General features: G+C 46.0%; 1 protein-coding gene across 1 annotated transcript in view; it reads right to left on the bottom strand.

The window, feature by feature from the left end:
* Positions 1-21252, bottom strand: part of TTC17 (tetratricopeptide repeat domain 17) — a 575315-nt gene that overhangs the window by 360177 nt on the left and 193886 nt on the right. The window contains exon 10 of the mRNA XM_086959610.1: positions 2733-2845. Coding sequence (XP_086815736.1) covers positions 2733-2845 — 113 coding nt within the window. The remainder of the gene's footprint in view (positions 1-2732; positions 2846-21252) is intronic.

Genomic DNA, 21252 nt, shown 5'->3' with positions numbered 1-21252 from the left:
GATCTTTGCAGATAACACAGCGCTTTACATAGGCAGGAGGTAGGAGGAAGGGTGGGTACATGAGGGAGCAAAGTTAGGAAGGTGGGTCAGCAATGCGAGTAGTACAAATGAGAGGGAGCATGAACGATAGGGTAGGGTCGATAATACAAATAAGACACATGTGAAAAGGAACATGAACAGTCGGGTAGGGTCGATAATACAAGTAAAACACATTGCAAAGGGATCAAACAAGTAGTACAGATCGACGCAGAGTCTTAAAGATCAAAAGTACTAGTTCAAATATATTTAGCCATGAGGATAGCTTTAACTTCCTTCTTAAAAAGAGAAGTGGAGGGGATGAGCCTGGTTTCCGGAGGGAGTGAGTTCCAGATCCTAGGCGCCATTCCTGAGAAGGAGCGTTTGTAGGTTCTTTCCTTCCGAAATCTTCGAGGCTTCAGTAGAAGATTGTTTGCACTTCTGGTGGTTCTGGAGCCGCCGGAAATTGTCAGCTTCTGAGTGAGGTTGTCGGGTGAGTTCAGGTGTATAGCTTTGTGCGTCATGCAGGAAATTTTCAGATGTATTCTGGCTTCAAAAGGCAGCCAGTTCAAAGATTTGAAGTCAGGGGAAATATGTGAGTGCTTTTTAGATCCAGTGATGAGCCTTGCTGCCGCGTTTAGTGAGGCTCTTAGCGGTGCAGTTGTAGTTAAGGGGAGGCCGCAGAGGGCGATGCTGCCGTAGTCTATGCGGGGGATGATTAGTGCTTGTACTGCATTTCAGAAGTCTTTGGCTGGGAGGAAGGGTTTAAGTTTCCTCAAGGTATTTATTTGGAAGTTCGCTCCTTTAGTTGCCTTGCTGATATGCTGCTGCATGTTGAGATTGGCGTCAAGTGTTATGCCTAAAGATTTTGTTGAATCCACGATGGTCGGTTGGACATTGAGTGCAGTTAGGTATTTAGGCCAGGTTTGGGTGGTAGAAATTTTCATGGGAGGTGCGATCAGAAGGAACTCAGTTTTCATAGCGTTGAGCTAGAGGTGGTTATCGGCCAGCCAAGATTGGGTGTTTCTGATCGTTGAGTTAAGGAGGATAATGATTTGGGGGATTGTAGTTTGAGATAAAAGTTGAGTGTCATCGGCGTACATGTGAAAGTGAACAATGGATGCTTGTAGCAGGGTGGTGAGGGGTTCCATAACTAAGTTGAACAAGGTGGGGGATAAGCAGGATCCTTGAGGGACCCCTAACGAAACAGGTACTGGAGAGGACATCAAGTTTTTGCTCTTGAATTTCTGAGGCCTGTTATGTAGGAAAGAGGAGAACCACTGAAGAACCGTCCCAGAAAGACCCATTCTTGTGCTTAGGAGCTCGAGTAAGTTCTCATGCTTCACAGTATCGAATGCTGATTAGAGATCAACAAGGATGAGGAGGCAGGTATCATTTTGATCTAAGATTTGCAGGGCGTTGTCAATTATGTGGGTCATGGCAGTTTCCGTACCGTGCCCTGCTCGGAAGCCTGATTGATGAGGGTTGAGGAGATCAAACTGCTCAATGTGCTTTGTCAATTGTAGTTGAACGCATTTTTCTAACAGTTTGGCGAGAGTGGGAATGTTGGTAATAGGACGGTAGTTGTTTAGATCTCTTCTTTAAAGGGATGCGATATTATTCTTCTGCATCAGCCCTTCTTTTTGGAGTGACTTTAGTTGTGATATGGCCAGTCTGTGAATGGATATACAAAATCTTTTGTTTCGGATAAGTTTTTTCAATAGGGGCATCAAAACAGGGCTTTATAGTTGTTTTATGCACTTCTGTGTGGTTCGGCGCTGAAATGTTCGGTGCTGGAGTCGAACCCGATGAGGTCTTCGGATCTGACAAATTTTTCGGGGCCAAATGGTGGGTGTCGGTGCCGGACTTGTGTTTCGACCCCGAAGGTCTGGGCTCCGAACTGTATTTGGAGGGAGTCTTTTCGTAGCCGGAAGGCTTTTTGGTAGGCTTCGGTGCTGAGCCAGAGGGCGGGGCGTCAGAATCTCGTGCCGACCGGTGCGTGAGGGTGAGGGTTGGACAGGAGCCTTCTTTTTAATTAAAATACCGTTGAGGGTGTCTTGCACATCAAGGGAAACCGAAGGAACGCGTGGAACCGCAATGGTAGACGTCCGTACCCGATGGCAGAAACAAACTATCTAACAATGGAGTAGATGCCCTGGCGTACTATCACCAAAAGGAGGAGTCACCTATCTCGTGACGGGAAAGACTTCTACGCAGAAAACCAAACTGCAAACATCCGGACCCAACACATTAATGGAGATCTATGCAGCACAGCATATGATCTACAGCTCATATGCCTCGAACAAGAAATTTCTCTACCCGACAGAACCAACATTAGCACATACTTTAGACGCCCAGGTTCTGAGGGTCACTGGGTCAACCCCATTATACTGGATGTCTTTACATTTGCAGCATTATAAAACTATTAAGGAACATACCAAATGTGTAGTGCCTAAAACTTAAGCAGACAATAAGCAGCTTGTAAATGCAACAAATGTAAACATTTCTATTGAATCGCTAGCCTGGGGGAGGTGGGTTGTGATTAAATTTCACAGGAGGGCTTACCCATTACAGAATAATTTTTTGGCTCGCAGGCGTCACATAAATGTGCACGACTTGTTGCTTTACAGATTGCCTGCACACATAATACCCAAGGGCTTGATTACAAAGCGCGTTTGGCCTTTAGAAGAAGCAAAGTCAAATTATGGTGGACTTACCTGCACTAGCGCCACATGCTCAAAGATTTCTCCCCGGTGATAGCGAGCAGGGAGGTCCCACTGGCAGTGCAAACTTAGCTTTTGTGGACCGAGGCGGCACATCTGGTGGTTCCCTAGGGTGCAGAAAATGAGGGGTTGATTTTGAATGACCCATTTTCATTATCGTTATACCATAGTTATATGTAGCTATAATTTGAGCATAACAAATCTTTAGTAGGACATGAACAGATTTAAAGGTTGTAAACAGCATCAAATCAAACAGTTTTCACAGGTACACAGAGCTTTTTGAGATATTTTTTTTTATAAATGAGCAAGTCAGTCAGTAAAAATAATTAAATTATTAGTTCTACATGCGGAATGCCTGAAATACATCTTAATACACAAATAATTTTCAAGCATGAATATAATTTCATGAATATCCATACACAGATTAACGCCCTCAGACTTTTTCTTTTAGATAAAATATATCGGTATTACAATTTTAAAAACAGAAGCGACCTGGGTCCTTAGGCATTACTTGTTTGAAGACCTGTATATCCAAACCTAAATTCAGTCAGTCTAGAAGCTCAATAGTCCTAAAATGCATATCAGAATTAGCCTTGAAATTCCAAGTTGACAGTAACACTCAACTAGGGATGTAAGAAACACATTTCTAACCATTTTCTAGTTAAACAGGGAGGCTGTTTGACTTCTTTTTTCGAAAAAGGTTCTATGCATTAGAAGTGGTAAATCCACATGCACTGGTTAAATTAAATTGGTGCAGCATTAATTAAGAACCCAGCACAGGTGGCGGGGCTGGAATCTAAAAAGATCGAGAGATCAGTCACCTGAACCGCAAATTAAACCTTTCAGAATTACCCCCCGCCAGGCACCGGGAACATGCTACTGGTGCAACCTTGGTTTGCGCCACCATGCATGCATTCATACAACTAATATATTTGACCAGATACCAAACTTCATTTGACTCTGCACTGGCTTTTAGATAGGTTTGTGCTATAGAAATATAATACAAATACAAACATAAAGATGTTGAAAAAATTGTTAATTACTCCTGAAATAATTTACTTCCCTTTCTGTGAGCCTTCATGTGACTCCCCAGAGGTCTGTGTACAACTGCACTCCTGTGATGGATTCGGACCTAAAAAAATGTTATCAGAAGGAAAAATATTTGACTAGCATACCTGGTTCCTCATAGGTTTATCTGGTCCGTGCTCCATCACAGTGAGCTCTAAATTGCACCTAGGTCCCACTCTACTACGACCAGTTACTAACATTGACGCTTTGTGCTTTTTGGCACTAAAACTTGAAAAATTCATAGCTCCATTTCCATTATTGCATTTTTGTCATTTGTGTCTTTTTTTATTTAACGTTTTACTCTTTCTAATTAGATTTAGAATTCTTTTTGTTTTGCTCTTTATTACGCGTTGGTACTGCATAAAAACGTACACATTGCCCCAAGTTAACCCTGTCTGCTGGTGCCATAGATAAGAGGAGAATGAGCATAAGTTAATTTAGTGACTTTGAGGGTTCACACGGACAAGGTAGTTACCTATCTCAAATAATAATCCAATTTCTTACAAAAACATATAGGTGTGTGCAATACAAGAACATGTCAATGGAACATTGTGGGAAAGTGCCATCTTTCTTGCCTTGCCTCCACTTTTTTCTGAACTGCTGATGTGCTTTGACTGAGCTCCTGCCAACCAGGTACCCAGGGCCTGTGTTCCTTCCCTAAAAACTGTGTTGAAACTAAAACCCAATTGGCATCTCTGGCCACCAGTCTGCCCCTAGTAAATGGTACCCTAGGTACCCAGGGCATGGTGACCAGAGGAGACCCCTAAGGGATGCAGCACTTATTGTGCCACCCTTAGGGGCCCTGTACCCTGGCACCCACACACGGCCTTCGCAGGCTGGGTGCCTAATACAGAACTAAACAAGAGTCGACCTGGCACACATCCCTGTGTGCCATGCCCCCAAACCCAATGCCCTGGCATTTATCAGTCACCCCTCCAGCTGGGTGCCCTATGCCAGTGGTGAGGGCACGATGCATGAGCCCTGTGCCCCTACAGTACCCAGGGCCATTCCTGGGCACTGTAAGTGCAGTGATGCCATTAAGAGTACATGGTGCTGGGAGGTCGACATTACGAACTCCACAGCACCATAATGACTACACTGAAGACTGACAAGTTTGGTATCAAACTTCTCAGCACATTAAATCCACACTGATTCCAGTGTGAAATTTAATGAGAAATGCACCACAGAGGGGATCTTAGAGATGCCCCCTGAAACCTAACCACAATCCATGTTTGGACTGAGAGGCTGCCCCACAGCAGGCATGTTGCTGGACCCCTGGGTGGAGAGCCCCCGCTCTCCTGGGCCTACAACAATGCACATCCTGGGCAAGGTGCTAGGTCTCCTCCCCCAGGATGGGCAGGGGGAAGCTTCAAAGGCTTGCGGCCTCTGAGAGCTTGTCCAGACCATTTGCTGTACCCAGCACCTGGCCCCCACCAGTTCTAACCCCCACTCTGGTGGGAAGACTGGCGGGAAAAACTACGTCAGGAAGGGAGGTGTGCCAGCCTTGCCATCCCCACCCCTCAGGTGGAGGAGGAGAGGTGAAGCACGAGCCCTGGGCTCCGGCCATCTTGTAGATGGGGAGCCCTGTCCAATCCCAGCTAGGCTCCTGCCCGCCTCCCCCAGGAGAGGAGCAGGCTAAGGGGTGTACTCACCCTAGGACAGGGACCCATTGGTCCCTGTCCTTGCCCTACCTGTAACGCTCCTCAATTTAGTATTTAGGGGCTCCCTGAACCTTCCTTCCTCAGATTCCGATGAACAAAGGAGAAAGAAGATCAAGAAGAAGAAGACCCACAGTCCTGGAGCTACCAAAGTAATCTACAAAGTAATCAACTGTACTTATATGATGAAAACCCATTGAGCCCAATGTGTGTTTAGAATTGTGTTGCCTACTGCAACCCCTGTATCTACTGTGTTCACAAAGTTTATTGCCTCTTTGCAAAGTAATTACCCAAGAGTACTCATCTAGAGAAAAGTATATTTTTATACCTGTTGGTTCTAAAAATAAAACAACTATATCTGTTGATATAAAAACAAATGGCCTGGAGTTCAGTCCTTGAGTGTGTGAAACATTTTGCTGACTCAGTGTGTACAACAAATGCTTTACACTGTCCTCTGGTACTGCCTTACTGCTCGACCAAGCTACCACTTTTGAGAGTAAGGTCAGCCCTGACTTTAACCTCTGTTATACCTCCGGGGTTTGTGGACTATATACACACTGTACCTTATTCTGATCCAGTATATATAAAGCCACTTTCTCACAAAACATTGGCAAACTCAGTTTACTGTTTTGTTCAATTAAAGTCGTTGGTATCAGTACAGCAAAGTAAATTCATTATAAACGAGTCCAATTCCCAAAGACGTCAATGGCATTACGAACAGTCATTAATTATGGAGTCGTCTTCTGGACAAAAGTTTCAAGAGCAGCTCAATCTGAGAACCAAACTATGTGGGGAATCAGTCATGGGCTTATGTATGGTTGGGATGTGTCTACGTCCTATGAGAAGTGTTACTTAGTGAAAAATGTACTCCGAGAAATCTGGAAAAGAAAAGAAAAAAATCAAAACAAGCAACTTCATTTGGTGCAGGTAGTGTGCTATCACCGAGAAGTCTCACTAGGAAAAAAAGGTCATGTCCTCAACACTAGCTTGTCAGCGAATAATAGGTGATGGCAATGGGCTATTTTGCCTGTTAACTGGGGGCCCAGACAATGGTTTTGCCCATGTGCCCAAAACAGTGCCTGTCAGAGCCAGTATAAAGGGAAACAGAGGTACAGTGTGTCCTGTCTTTGTGAAACTGGAAGTATGGTTCTTGCAGTGTCTGTGCACAGATGTATTGACTACTAGAAATGCTGTTTTTAGGGTATGCATTTGTAACAATGCTTTGTGCAATTGTCCGAAAGGCAACTTTATTAGATGTGTGATTACCACATTTAGATTTCATGTGGCTGCTCGTACCTTCCATAGCGATGCAATCCTACCTCTCCCTTATAAGTATATTTTTATTACTGAAGCAGTGAAGAAACTTATTTTCATGTGACCCCTTGTGAAGGCCACTACCTTTAACGAGGCCTGTGTCAATCTGCATTCTATGAGGAGTGTTACATATCAAAGCACTGTTGCGTCCTTTGTGTTCTTTCGTAATAATCCATTTTTAAGACACCATTCGGTGCATCTTTTCCATTTTGCGATAAAGCATTTCCTAGTAGTTTGCTTTCTTACTTCTCTTAGAACAGCAAATGTGTTTTCTGGCACCTTTAAATGTTCGAATTCTATTCCTACAGGAGCTAGCCTGCCAGACTTAAATACTCTGGTTCTGGATGAAGTACCCTCCCTCATTCCACTGTTAGTAGGTATTGCTGAATTTGTAATCTTTGTAGGTTTACCTGTACCATTTCTATCAGTTCTGAGAACTATGTTTGTCTTAGCCACTGGGGGGCATTTAGTAGAAGTGTCATTTTGCTCAGTCTGTGTTTGCTGATCACTCTCAATCAGTGGTATTGAAGTTGATAGCATGGCTGGAAAAGGGTGATTGGGGATCTCGGTTGGTGCCGGAACTGCGTATCGCAGGTGCAGCGGTTTCGTCGGACCCTCAGTTAATAGTAAACGAATTTGCCCGTTATTTTGAGGAGGTTTATACCTCGGCAGGAGACTTCACGGAGGGAGAAAATGCCAATATCATTCGGGATATTCCGATGCCGGTTCTGTCTGCTGAACACAGGGAAATTCTGGACTCCGCCCTCACGAACGATGAGGTGGCGATGGCCATCAGGAGGGTTAATTCCGGCAAGGCTTCGGGCCCAAACGGTCTCCCCATTGAACTGTTTAAGCTTCACGCCAACCTTTTCGCCCTACACCTGAAAGATATGTATCTTGAGAGTAGAGACCGTGGCGAGTTGCTTTATGACCAACGCATCGCTAATATTGTGCTCATCTATAAGGATAGTAAGCCGCGTCTGGAGTGTTCATCGTACCGCCTGATCTCCCTGTTAAATGTAGAGCCTAAAGTGTTAGCCAAACTGCTCGCCACCCGTCTAGTGAAGGTCTGCTCCACGGGGTGGTGGCGGGTGCATCTCGCATCCATGAACCGGCGGTGTTGTTGTCTCTGGATGCCACAATGGCCTTTGATCGATTGGAATGGTCATACCGCTTTGCGGTCCTGGAGAAGTTGGGGTTTGGCCCCGAATTTATTAGCTGGGTTTGCCTTCTCTACTCAGCCCCCTTGTCTCGTGTGGTCGTTAACAATCATAGATCCCGCGACTTTTCACTCGGGAGGGGCACTCGCCAGCGTTGCCCTCTCTTACTGCTTTTGTTCGCCCTTGCACTGGAGCCGCTTGCAGCCTGGGTTCGATGCGACCGTTCAATTAGAGGACTGCGTTGAACATCGGAGTGGGAGGATAAGATCTCGCTCTATGCTGACAACATCCTGTTGTATCTGACCTCCCCTCACAGTTCCCTAGTAGTTTTTATGGATATCCTCGCTATTTTTGGGAGACATTCCGGCTATGCTATTACCGGGCGAAGTTGGTCCTCATTGTGTTAAGTGGTGAACCACCCAGAGTGCCAGGGAACTGCCCGGTGAAGCTGGAATTGGTCAGTTTTCGTTATCTGGGGATCCAGATATCGAAGGACCCCAAGGTACGTTTTAGCCTGAATCTATTACCCCCCTTGGCCAGACTGCGAGGTGATGTCGCTAGGTGGAAAGTATTACCGATCTCCTTGTTGGGCCGCGCGGTCCTCTTCAAGATGTTGGCCCTCCCGCGCTTTTTGTATGCTCTACAGAATTCCTTAGATCCGGTGCCTCCGTCGTATTTTAACGAGATTGAATCTTTGCAGCGCAGCCTGCTGTGGGAGGGGAGGCTGCGTATCGCATTGTCAAAATTAATGTTGCCCTGGTATGACGGGGGTATTTGTCTGCCTAATATCAGGAAATTCTATTGGGCGTCCCAGTTGGCTCCTATCAATCATGCCATTTATGGCTCGCCGGTAGACCCGGGCTTTGCGATGGACCGTGGCCAAGTGCCCGAGGGAGAGTATACCAGATTGTTGTATGCGAAGTGCGGTTGTTTCCCTTTGGTGGGTCCTCCATCGACGGCGACAAGGGTGTGCCATGAGGCCAACAGGGCCCTCAAATGGGCTGGGCGAATAACATTAGCTACGCCTTTGTGGAGCTCGGAGATGTTTGGCACTCTTTGGAAAACGAAAGGGTTTGACTGTTGGGATTTGATTGGTATTACTCAGGTGCGTGATGTGTGTGGTAAAGATAGGGTGTTGACGTTTGAGGAGTTGCAGGCCAAGTACCAGCTGCATGATACGGAACGGTTCAGATATCTTCAGGTCAGCCATGCTCTACAGGCTGTAATCACCAGTGGAGAGACACCTCGAGTAGCATCCCCGCTGAAAGACAGACTGTTGGATGGTTATCTTCACACCAAAGCAATATCATTGACCTATAGAAAACTCATTAATCATACGGAGGATCCCCTGGTGCAGCTCAGGGAACAATGGGTGGCAGATGGATGGCTTAGTCCTGGATGAGGAAGATTGGAGGGAGGCGGTGTCATCCCCTAGATTAGTGGCAGTCCCAATGAGACTTCGTTTGGTCCAACTGAGGATCCTGCACCGGTCCTGGATTGTTGAGAATGGGGTTGGCCGTATCTGGGGATTGTCGGCGAGGGTGTGGAATGCCTGGAACGTTCCTTGATATCCTGTGGGAGTGTGAAAAGGTCCGTGATTTCTGGACTAGGATACATCTGAAGATGAGTAAAGTGTGGGGGGTGCGAATCGAGCAGGAGGCGCGTCGATGTTTATTAAATGTTTGGGAGCCCTCCGACCTTTCGAGTCATGGCAAACTCTGGGTCACTCTAGCTTGTGCGATAGCCAAACACAATATTGTACAACTCTGGGGTGCTGCTCGGGCGGGGAAGTGGATGGAGGACCTCGACTGGTGTATGTTTCGGGAGAGGTCTGTGTATGTATCGAGGGGCGACCCTGCAAGTGAGGCAAGATCTGGGGAGTTTGGAACGCTTACCGGGGTGACATCTGTACACCACCTGATGTAGATCCCGCCAGTGTGGAACCGGAGGACGCCTAAGCCCGTTGTTTATATTCTGTTCATTTATCTCTGATGGAGGTCTATGTTCTCACAGTATATATTTGCAGTCACTCAATGCGCTCTGGTTAGTTCTGAGTTGTGTAATGTCTTTCTTTTTGTTCAATAAAAAGATGTTTAAAAAAAATCTGTGGTATTGGTGGAATAGCAGAAGCAAATGTCCCTGACGAATAAACTAACAGTGCATTCCACAGGGATAGGTGGTATGACTGTCTCGAGGCAAAGCTTTGGCATTTTGCATTGATTGGTGTTGTAAATAGATTATTGCTGGGGTTCCCCACCGCAAACAGCTCTTGTTAAGTACCTTTTGATTCAGTTTCCATTTGTGTGACCAGAATGACTCTATGCTCAGCCTGCCTGCTTCTACATTGTCCAGGAGATGAACTGCTGTTAATTCCACCTTCCACTGTATGGCAAATTTCTACCGTTCTTGGGCTAATCTTGGTAATACAAGAGATTGTGTCCCTCCTTGCTTGTGGATATAAAATATTGTCATTGTTTGTTTGTATCAATGCATAATTTATGTCAAGACAGGACGCTAGTTTTATGCATAACCTTTTATTCACCACTTCTGAGCAGCACTTTAAAAGCTTTTTAGTCACAAACATTAGATTATTCACCATTAACATAAGTACTAAACATTCCAGAAGCATCCTCTTTGGTTTACTGCTTCGTAGGAGATGCATGATTTTTTGAAAGCGGTAGACCTTGTTCTGCTTACGGCTGGTAAAGTGCTGCCGTCAAGGGTTACCTAGTAATGTCCTCTGATTGGCATCAGCTGACAGTTAAACTCCTCCGATCAGCAACAGTCAGCTGTTAACTGCATTTTGACGTGCTTGACTTGCGTTTAGTAGTTAATGAAAGTGTTTTATAATTGAAACAATGGAATTTAACAAAATGAACGAAAATGGAAACATAACCTCCGAGGAGGTACAGGAGGAAATCATCAAGAGATGAATGGAAAAAGAAATAGGAATTAAAGTACAGGAAACTGTTGAGAGGTTAGTTCACAAAGGTAAAAGATGGATAGAAATGCTGAGGATGAAGAGTTTTGGACTCTATCTGAGGAGGAGGATGATTCTCAAAATAGATAACATCACAGTTCCTGGGGAAAATGTATAAAAAAAACAAAAAACAGAGAAATACTGTAGGAAAGTGCCCCTTTAGCATGGTTAAACCCCACTTTTTGCCTAATATTGATGCACTTTGACTAGCTGTTCCATGGGTCACTGCCAATCAGGTTCCCAGGGCCTATGTTCTTTGTAAAACTGTATCTTTGTACCCACAATTGTTACATCTCTGACCACAGGTAAGCCTCTTGTAAGAGGTACCATGTGTACCAAGGGCACTGTGACCAAGGAATGCCTATAAGGGCTGCAGCACCTATTGTGTCACCCTTAGAGGCCCTGCAGCATGACATCCACACACTGCCACTGCAGGCTGTGTATTTCGGTGCAGAAAACAGTGAAGAGGTGACATGGCACAGACCTCTGTGTGCCATGCCTGCAACCCACTACGTGTGGCCTTAGTAGGTCACCCCTCTAGCAGGGCCCAGTAGACCACAGGTGAGGGTACAGTTGCATAAGCACTGTACCCCCTAAAGTGTCCAAGTCCATTCTTAGACACTGCAAGTGCAGTAAAGCCATGAAGAGTATATGGTCTGAGATTTGGTCATTACAAACTCCACAAACTCCACAGCTGTATAATGGCTTTACTAACCTGGGACGTTTGGTAGCAAGCTTCTCAGCACACTAACCCCACACTGTTGTCAGTGTGGGGTTTCATATAAAATGCACAGAGGGAATCTTAGAAATGACCCCCTGAAAAACAACCAGACCTGGTGTGGTTCATGAATGTCTACCCACCATTTGCCATCACCAGACAGGTTTCTGGACCCCTCAGTAGAGGGGCTCCGCTCTCTGGGTCTAGACACAAAGCCCATCCAGGGCAGAGGTGTTAAGCCTCCTGCCGAAGGAAGGGCTGGGTCCACGAAACAGGTAGATTTAAAGGTCTGTCGCCTTTGGTAGCTGACCTAGCCTTTTGCTGCCCTCAGCAACTCGCTCCACTGGTTCTGACCCACCCCCTCCTCTTCCCACTAACACACACACAGACACACACAGACACACACACACACACACACGCACACACTGAGACACACACTGAGACACACACACACACACAAACTGAGACACACACACACACACAGTTTTTCAGCTGAGCCGCACCAGAGTACTTCACAGGTCTTTAAAAGATCATTGACATTTTAATGAGGCTTTGTCTTACCCCTTCTTAGAGCCCCTATATCTTTGATGGAAGAATTAGGGCTCCCCTCCCCCCCACCCCCGAATTTTTAATGGCCTCCCCTCCCCGAAATTTATCTCTCTAATTGCACATTTCAGTGTCAAGCAGTGTACTTGCGCTGCAGAGAAGCACACATCAGCAAGTGAGCACGCCACTGACTGTGATCATGTCATGTGGACTCCCTAGCCAGTACTGGCTTTTTAAATAACCAAACAGCGCTTTGAAAGGACATACCATTGACTGAACCCACACATGCAACCTTAATAGCAAAACTGCAACTCCCTGACTGTACTTTTTAAAAAAACGTCTTCTCTCGGTCTGGCTTTCCCCTTTCTGTCTGTCTTATCTCGGACTCTCGCGTTCCTCAGCTAGAACTTAATTCATTCAGCTATTCTTTATTACTCTCTTTTGTGCTCTTTCTGGATTTTTTCCTTTCTTTTTTACTCCCTTTCTTCTTTTGTTTGTTCATTCTATCCCTCCATTTCTCGTTTGTTCCGTTCCCCTCCTAACTCTGCACGTCTTCTTTGTGGTACATTTCAGAACGTGCCATGGGGGCCTCTTGGGAAGGGGTCGGAGATAATTTCAACGCCTAGCTAAATGGGCAGCACTGGGATGTGATTGAATCTTAATACTACTGAACCTTGAGATATTTCCGTAAGACCTTTTAAGCAAACATCTGATGGAAAATGTCAAAAATACATGGAGTCCAGGGACTCAGACTGCTTTGTGTGTCAGGAACGGCAGTCAGAGCGGGCGAGGACTGTCAGGAAGGGCTTTCACTGTCAATTATGGGGACAGATGTGGAGATATTTTACGGATTTTCATGAAATATAAATACAGGTAAGAGGCGAGGAAACAATATATAGATGTTTACTCTGGTAGGAGCCAGAGTGCTAGAGATCCCTATTGCTAGGATGTTCACTTTGCCAATGTAAAAGAAGCTGATCTGTCCCAGTGGCTTATGTTTTTATTATGTTTATACATGACTTAAGAGGGAACAGCAAGAATCTGTAAAACAATGTAACATTCTCTCTCCTCTGACATGCCGACACTCTAAATGCAGATATCTGCCAGTCAAGACTCCTGCTCTGCATCATAGAGCTGTTATTCCATAGCCAGGGCCACACTTGTAGTCCCAGTCAGATGTATACACAAACCCATATAAAAGAACATAGGAGCACAAACAGAGACAACACCTTGTTGTTGAAGAAACGTTGGCATAATTGTATTTAAACTTAGTCACAAGTAATATGTTATCTTGCCAGCAATCCAAGGGTGGATGATGATGGTAGGATCAAAGCCGCTTGCCCGCCTGATTATCCACTGAGCCCCAGACTTATCCTTCATCGTGTGCTTAGACCTTCTGAGTCAGCTTAGCTGCAGTGGTCCAAAAAGATGTAAAATCATGTAGGATGTGCAAGTTCTTAGAGTTCTTGTTGCTCAATAAGTGTTATTTCTGATATTTATATGTTTCTAATGTCTTCATTGCTTGATTGTGGCTTACGAGGAATTGTCACTTATAGTAGCTGAATGTCACTCCTAATTACACAGAGATTGTGAAAATGTGACACATAAGCAATCTGAAACCTTGGCAGCTATGGAGATAATTTGCGTCGCCGGGAGTGGCAGGGCAAACATTGAAGTTCATTAATAGGGAAACATATTTATTTGTTAACTGCTATTCAGTGAGGACGTGCCAGGGGGGCAAGTCGACTGCTTAATGCGACAAGATACAGTGAGCCTGCACCTTGGAGCACTGACATCAACAGCCCCCTAGTGCACCACTCCCCTACCTCGGGTCAGTTCAAAGCAGAACAGAAGCAAGCACACAGCTGTTTCTTTATTAGTGCTTACTTGTCTTGAAGTTCCAGCTTAGTCTGGGAGACCGAAGACACCAACAATACGGAGGCCAGAATCAGACTGACAGCATTGTGAGTGCAGCGATTTCTGGCTCCTCAACTGCTCCCAGCCTCGCTCACTGCCCACAATCGCAATTTCAGATCCTGGCTCCATCCCTTCTTCTCCTCCTCACCCCAGCTCCTCTGCTTTCCTCGAAGGCCCAGGTGGTGTATAGTGCACGTGCTCAGGGTAGGAAAGAAACTGAAAGAGGTTGACTTTGTGCCAACGTGAACCTAACCAATCCTGCAGCTGCTCTCAGCATGAGAGAAGCCCCAGGATTGGTTTGAGCAGGCTAACCTAGTGCTCCTTTTGAGCCTAGGTCCATGTGCCTGCAATATCCGTCAGGTTAAACATCAGCTGTGCGTTATGCAGTGTGAAGTGCGCATGTCTAGCTGGCTGTCGCTAGATGGCTGGCCATTCCGACAAGCGCACTGGGCAGCCAGCTTAAAAAATCACCCCACTCCTGCTGCTGCCAGTCTGACCGCCCTGAAACTCTGACACTCACCACTAGAGCAGCACACACGTGCCTGACTACCTGTGATAATTATAAAGTAGTAACAATGGTATGGTCTAGAGGGTGGGGAAGAGTCACCGCAGGTGGGACGACGCTCCTCCGCCCTTTAAAAGGAACCACTCGGGGGTCATATTAGGTACAGTGCCCTGGGGGCCCAACTGGCGCTTGTGCACATTTTCTTCGCACAGCGCCGTATCATTTTAGGCCAAGCGCCTGTTTGTTTTTAGTTCGAGTCTGGGCAGCGCATGTGCTGCTCTGTGAGGCATGCTATATTGAGGTATGGCATAGAAGCTCTGCCCATTTACCACCCATCTTTTTAATTGGCTCTTGTTACTGTCCTTTCGAAATTGTTGCTTTTCATTTGTGAATAGGCTTAGTAGTCCCTCCTTGGTACCGCCTTGTCTGCATTTGTATCCTCTCATAACGACTGGATTTTTTACTTGTGTTGTTACCTGGTCTGCTATATCTAGTGGGTGAGCACTGTTTTCTTTAATGATCTTCCCTATTCCACCCACGATGTCGCAGCACGCCGCCACCTTTTATATCATGTCATTTACTCATGTATTTTTCCATTTCCAGTACGCTTTAACTACAGTGGCCGCACTTATTTATTTTATTTACGTTGCAGTCCGCTTTCACTTGAGCAGCTGAGCTTATTTATTTATTTAATTTACAGTACAACCACTTTCACTTTAGTGGCTGCGCTACAAAAGCTTTCTTTCTTTATATTACACTTTGTGTAAAAGCGCCTCATAGGCACTTTAACTTTAATGTTGGCCACACCCTTTCTTTAGACGCTGCACCCACACAGCCGGTCTGGTTCCTCGCGTACATAACCTTGGCTGCAGCGCACAGAGACCTTACACTGCCACACACAGAGGAACAAAATTAGAGGGAACATTGTCGAAGAGTGGTGCTGAAAAAGGAAGAGGACGACAACTGCTTTGGCTCCAGCACTACCGTCCGGTCCCAACTTCGACCTGCAATCAGCAAAACCCCAGCGTGTCCAGCAGCTAGCATCCACCCATAAACCAGAGGACCTGCCCTGCCTTCACCAAAACGACTCACTCAAACCAAAGACTCCACTACTGACTATGGATCCAGCCAGATTTGCGTTTCTGCACCACTCTACACCCGACGCCCATGGCCAGGGTTCGAGTGGCCTACCACCACGAGGAGGTCGTGCCAGCGAGCCCGACCTGGGATCTGGTGATGCCCGTCCTGCCTCGATCTTCAACCTGATACCTGCAGCCTCAACCCGAGGTGTCCCTCCCAAATGTGACCGAAGCTGGCAAGAAAATCCAACGCTTAAAGACACCCCTGCACCTGATGCCCCACAGCCTTGCGTGACCCAACTGACTATGTCCAGGTATCCCTCAACAAACCAACGTACCACTCCTGCCAGTGGTTGCCCTCAGGATACCTCCTTGCCCGAGCCTGCAGCCTTTCTTTCAATCCAGAGGGCACCGAACGTCTTCTTGGCCCGCTGCATCCTGCCACCTCTGAGCTGCTGGTGGTGCAGCTATTGCACTCATTGCTTTGCCCCTGGAGTGCTGGTCCACACCCTAGGGGCCTTGCTCCCACAACAGAGTGGCCTGCTCGAAGCAGCCCCTACCCGATGGCCCCTAGCCCCACTGGCTAACATTGGACCCCTGCACTCTGCACACGGCTGCCCTGGTGCCGCTGGTGATGCAATTGGTGTGCCTCCTTGAGCTTTGGGGAACCTCGGCTCCAACCTCAAAAAGCTATTTTGGTAGGTCGCTTGATTACCTGCAAACCGATAAAAAAAATTCTCCGATATGAACCCATGCTAGGATTTTTCTCCAAAAACGTTCTAAGTATTGAACTGACGTTTGTATTGAAATCAGGGTAACTTTTCTTTGAACCCAAACTGTCATACTTACCTGTGTTTTGTAAGATCCACAGTGTGATATCCAGGCATATCACCCGAGTAGTCGATGTAACAGAAAAGTAACCAAGTGTAACATCTACGTGTTCTCAACTGTTTTAAAAACAAAAACAAACCTGTAATGATACCAATTCCAACTGCAATTGCATTTTCTTCTAAAGGCTTGCATTTGAAAGCATATTTTATGTCCCTGGGCCAAGACCTGCTTGGTTCTAGAAATAAAACATAAGTTTACCTTTTTATTTGTATACTAATTGGTCTGGATTCAGTCTGAGCGTGCACCATTAGTTCTTGTCGGAGTGAATACAATAATGCGTAACAACTCCTGATAACTGCTCCCCCACACTAGCACAAATAGAGCTGTTAGTGATTTTCGAATTTAGCCTCTTCTATACCCCTGGGAATCCCGTGGACTCTGTGCACACTATACCTTACTTTGGTATAGTGTAAACAGAGCAAACCTCCTACAATTACCATGAATGTTAGCACTGGTATATTGAGTAAGAAAGCAAGTACCTCATCGCTGTCTGGTGTCCAGGCACTGCCCACCTAGTCTGATTAGGGTGAGAACGATAAATTAGATTAGTATGTTTTAGATTTCGGCTACAAGAAAATCCAGATGAGTTTTCAGAGTTATAGAGTTTAAATAAAAATAGCATGAGACGGTTAAAGGATCGTTTGGATCAGGCTCTATTGAATCCTGCGCTAGGTGGCTATTGGAGCATGTTGCAAATTATATTAGGTTTTGGGAACCTCTCTCCAAGCATATAATTACTCATCAACTACACTCAGGGTTACTGCTGACTTCTTATGCCATTTATTTTATTTTATTTTTCTGTTTCAATATTGGCCGCAACACCTTTGTGCATGGGGTTGCGTGCGCTATTAGGAAGGGAATGCCCCCAAGAAGCTATGCCGCACCCTAGAGAAAACATGGAGAAAAAACCCAACCACCAACAACATGGCCACCCTCAAGGCAGCCACCCGCTAACACCACCAGTTGATTAGATCCACTAAGAAATCAGCATTCAAGGATCGTCTCGACAACAACGCCCATAACAGCAAGGAACTTTTCAACATCGTCAAAGAATTCACCAACCCCGCCGCAGCATCTAACGACATCACTCCCTCCCAAGACCTCTGCGATGCATTATCCTCCTTCTTCTACAACAAAATTGCTGACATTCACAACAGCTTCGAGAACACTCCCTGCGAACAACCATCCCCACCCCCCTCACACCCCACACCGCCAACTAACAACCTCAGCGCCTGGAACCCAATCACCACCGAAGACACCATCCGCCTAATGAACTCAATCCACTCTGGCTCGCCAACCGACCCCTGCCCCCACCACATCTTCAACAAAGCTGACTCCGTCATCGCACCCCATCTCCGTGATGTCATCAACTGCTCGTTCAACTCTGCCACCTTCCCAGAAAGCTGGAAACACGCCGAACTCAGCGCCCTCTTGAAGAAACCCACAGCGGACCCCTCTCAACTTAAAAACTACCGACCCATATCCCTCCTCCCCTTCCCCACCAAAGTCATTAAGAAAGCCGTCAACAGCCAGCTCGCCGCCTTCCTTGAATCCAACAACTCCCTCGATCCCTCTCAGTCTGGATTTCGAGCCAAACACAGCACCGAAACTGCCCTCATTGCAGCGACTGACGACATCCGAACACTACTGGACAACGGAGAAACAGTGGCCCTCATTCTACTCGACCTCTCCGCCGCTTTCGACACAGTCTACCACAGCACCCTTATACAACGCCTCAGCAACATCGGCATACAAGGAAAAGCCTTGGACTGGATCATCTCATTCCTCGCTGGGAGAACTCAAAGAGTCAGACTTCCATTCAACTCAGAGGCCACTGAAGTCATCTGCGGAGTACCACAAGGATCTTCACTCAGTCCCACCCTCTTCAACGTTTACATGAGTCCACTCGCCTCCATCGCGCGTCAACACAACCTTAACATCATCTCTTATGCCGACGACACCCAGTTAATCCTTTCCCTCACCAAAGACCCTAACACCGCCAAAACTAATCTTCACGAATGCATGAAAGAGGTAGCCGAATGGATGAAACATAGCCGCCTAAAACTCAACTCAGACAAAACAGAGGTGCTCATCCTAGGATCTTACCCCTCTGCCTGGGACGACTCTTGGTGGCCTTCCGCTCTGGGCACAACACCCACACCCACAGACCACGCATGCAACCTGGGCTTCATCCTAGACTCCTCTCTCTCGATGTCCAGACAAGTCAACGCAGTCTCATCCTCCTGCTTCAACGTACTTCGTATTCTCAAAAAGATCTTCCGCTGGATCCCCCTCGAAACAAGAAAGACTGTCACCCACGCACTGGTCACGAGCCGACTGGATTATGGTAACACACTATACGCCGGAATCTCAGCAAAATTACAGAAAAAACTCCAACGCATCCAAAACGCATCAGCGAGACTCATATTGGACGTCCGTCGCCAAGGTCACATCACCGGACACCTAAAAGACCTCCACTGGCTTCCCGTCAACAAGAGAATTACATTCCGTCTTCTTACCCACGCACACAAGGCCCTCTACAAACTTGGACCTGAATGCCTCAACACTCGACTGTCCTTCTACACACCCACCCGCCAACTCAGATCGTCCAATCAAGCCCTCGCCGCAGTCCCGATCATCCGAAAATCCACCATGGGTGGCAAATCCTTCTCCTTCCTGGCGGCCAAGACCTGGAACTCACTCCCCACTCACCTCCGCCTTACTCAAAACCACATCTCCTTCAGAAAAGAACTTAAAACGTGGCTATTAGACAAAAATTGAACCCCCCTTCCCCAAGCGCCTTGAGACCCCCTGGGTGAGTAGTGCGCTATATAAATTCATGAACTTGAACTTCCTAATAGCAACTCGCAATACCAAAATAGCGAGTCGCAAATAAACCGTGACTCTGAATTGTACATACCCCTAATGGTTTTTGCATGCGCAAATGGATTCGCAAACCCATATGAGCATGCAAAAGCCGTCGTACATCTGGCCCTAAATCTTTTGCTTTGAAGTCAGAAAAAGAAAAGTCAACAACAAGCTCTCTCAGAAGACCAGGCCTGAATAGTGACTTCTGCTTTTGAACGCACAGCAAATGTGACCAGATAAAAATAGGATTCAAAAGCCTGTTTACAGAAAGTCAAGAAACCAGTAATTAGGCTATGCTCTACGGGAGGGGCAAACTCAAGCTGAACAGCTTATAATAAATAAGGCCAGCAAAAGGAAAGCAAGCAAATGTGAAGTTCAATTGACAATGCCACTGATAAATGCTCGGCCGAATGAATTCGTAAGAAGGCTGCAGAATGCACACAAGAAGTCATTAGCAAAGCAGACAGCGTCCTTTCAACCTAAAAAGAAAGCTTTCTGGACCAAGATCTAGATTCTGTCCAAATTTGGTGTAATTTATTTAAACTGTTTTGGCTGTAGCCGTGTCAAATTTTCCCATATAAAATTGCATGGAGCAAACACGTTTTTGACCCACCGCCCCACCTCCACCCCTCTTTTCTTTGCCCCCGCTTGACAGATCACAACAAACCTTTCCCGAAGGAGTGGAGGTGGATGACACTTTTTTGGGAACGTTTTCTCTAGTAGTTAAAAAACTGTCCCAACTATAACTACCCTGTGGCGACCCACTAGGGTAGATAGCTCTAGATATGCACACATACCAAACACACACAAAGACTTGAAAATATCATCTGCTGTAGGGTCAGACTAGATAACACGCTTTAGCAAACGAAGATAACTGAAGTTAGTTCCAGCTTCAATTCACAAGAAGTGTAGCCATTTTTTTCACTTCAATGAGTAGATCACATTTTTAAAGGCCTCTTGCCAAGCAAACACCAGCATTTTTTTGCACCTGTAAATATGTGCAGGATAATTCCACTGCAACCAAAGTTTTGAATTAGCGTAGTCCAACCTGGAACTGACCTAAGCTCAATGAGAGAACTGCTTGGATACTGTGGAAAGAGGTTAACAACTTTTCACAGGGAAAATGGTAAAAGAAAATGCTGCTAATATCAGAATGAGAATTCCAATACTATAGCTACAGATAGACCAACGGTTACCTCAAGAGTTTTTTGGTCTTCCCCAACAGAATTACAGTCTGCATCAGCATAGGAAGTAAAGTATAATCAGAGATAAATTAGATAGGGTTGTGGGTTTATTTGTGTATTTTTGTAATTTAGGAGGACTGAAAAACATTATCTTGGCATTTTGATTGTGAAACTAGTGATGATTTAACCTCCACCAGCTGTCCTGACTAGGACCTCCAGCAACTAATGCATCAAACTACTCTAGCATCACCAACAGAGCAAGACTATAATTATCAACTTTATGTCAGTTTAGGAGAACTAGATACGTTGTCTTAAACCAGTGAGCTGGCAAGAATCCTAGTTGATGGGCATTCAAGCAACCAGTGACATCCTACATGGACCTGAAACTGGAATGCTGCTGTTTGTTCACTGTGTTACTTATATGAGGTGACTGGATGTGAACATGCTGTGGCCACACTCTGTCCATGCGGGGTTAGGTCTTGGGCCTGAGCGGCAGTTACACAAGGTTGCTAATGTTGCGATTCTGCCTGATTGGCACTACCAATGCTGCCAAGCTGCACCATTGCATTTATGCAGAGGTATTTCCCAGTCCGGTTTCCTTCTGTGACATGCAACGGCTCCTTTAA

The sequence above is a fragment of the Lissotriton vulgaris genome, chromosome 2_2, assembly GCF_964263255.1.
Source record: "Lissotriton vulgaris chromosome 2_2, aLisVul1.2, whole genome shotgun sequence".
Classification (NCBI taxonomy): domain Eukaryota; kingdom Metazoa; phylum Chordata; class Amphibia; order Caudata; family Salamandridae; genus Lissotriton; species Lissotriton vulgaris.
This window is presented reverse-complemented; position numbering and strand designations above follow the sequence as displayed.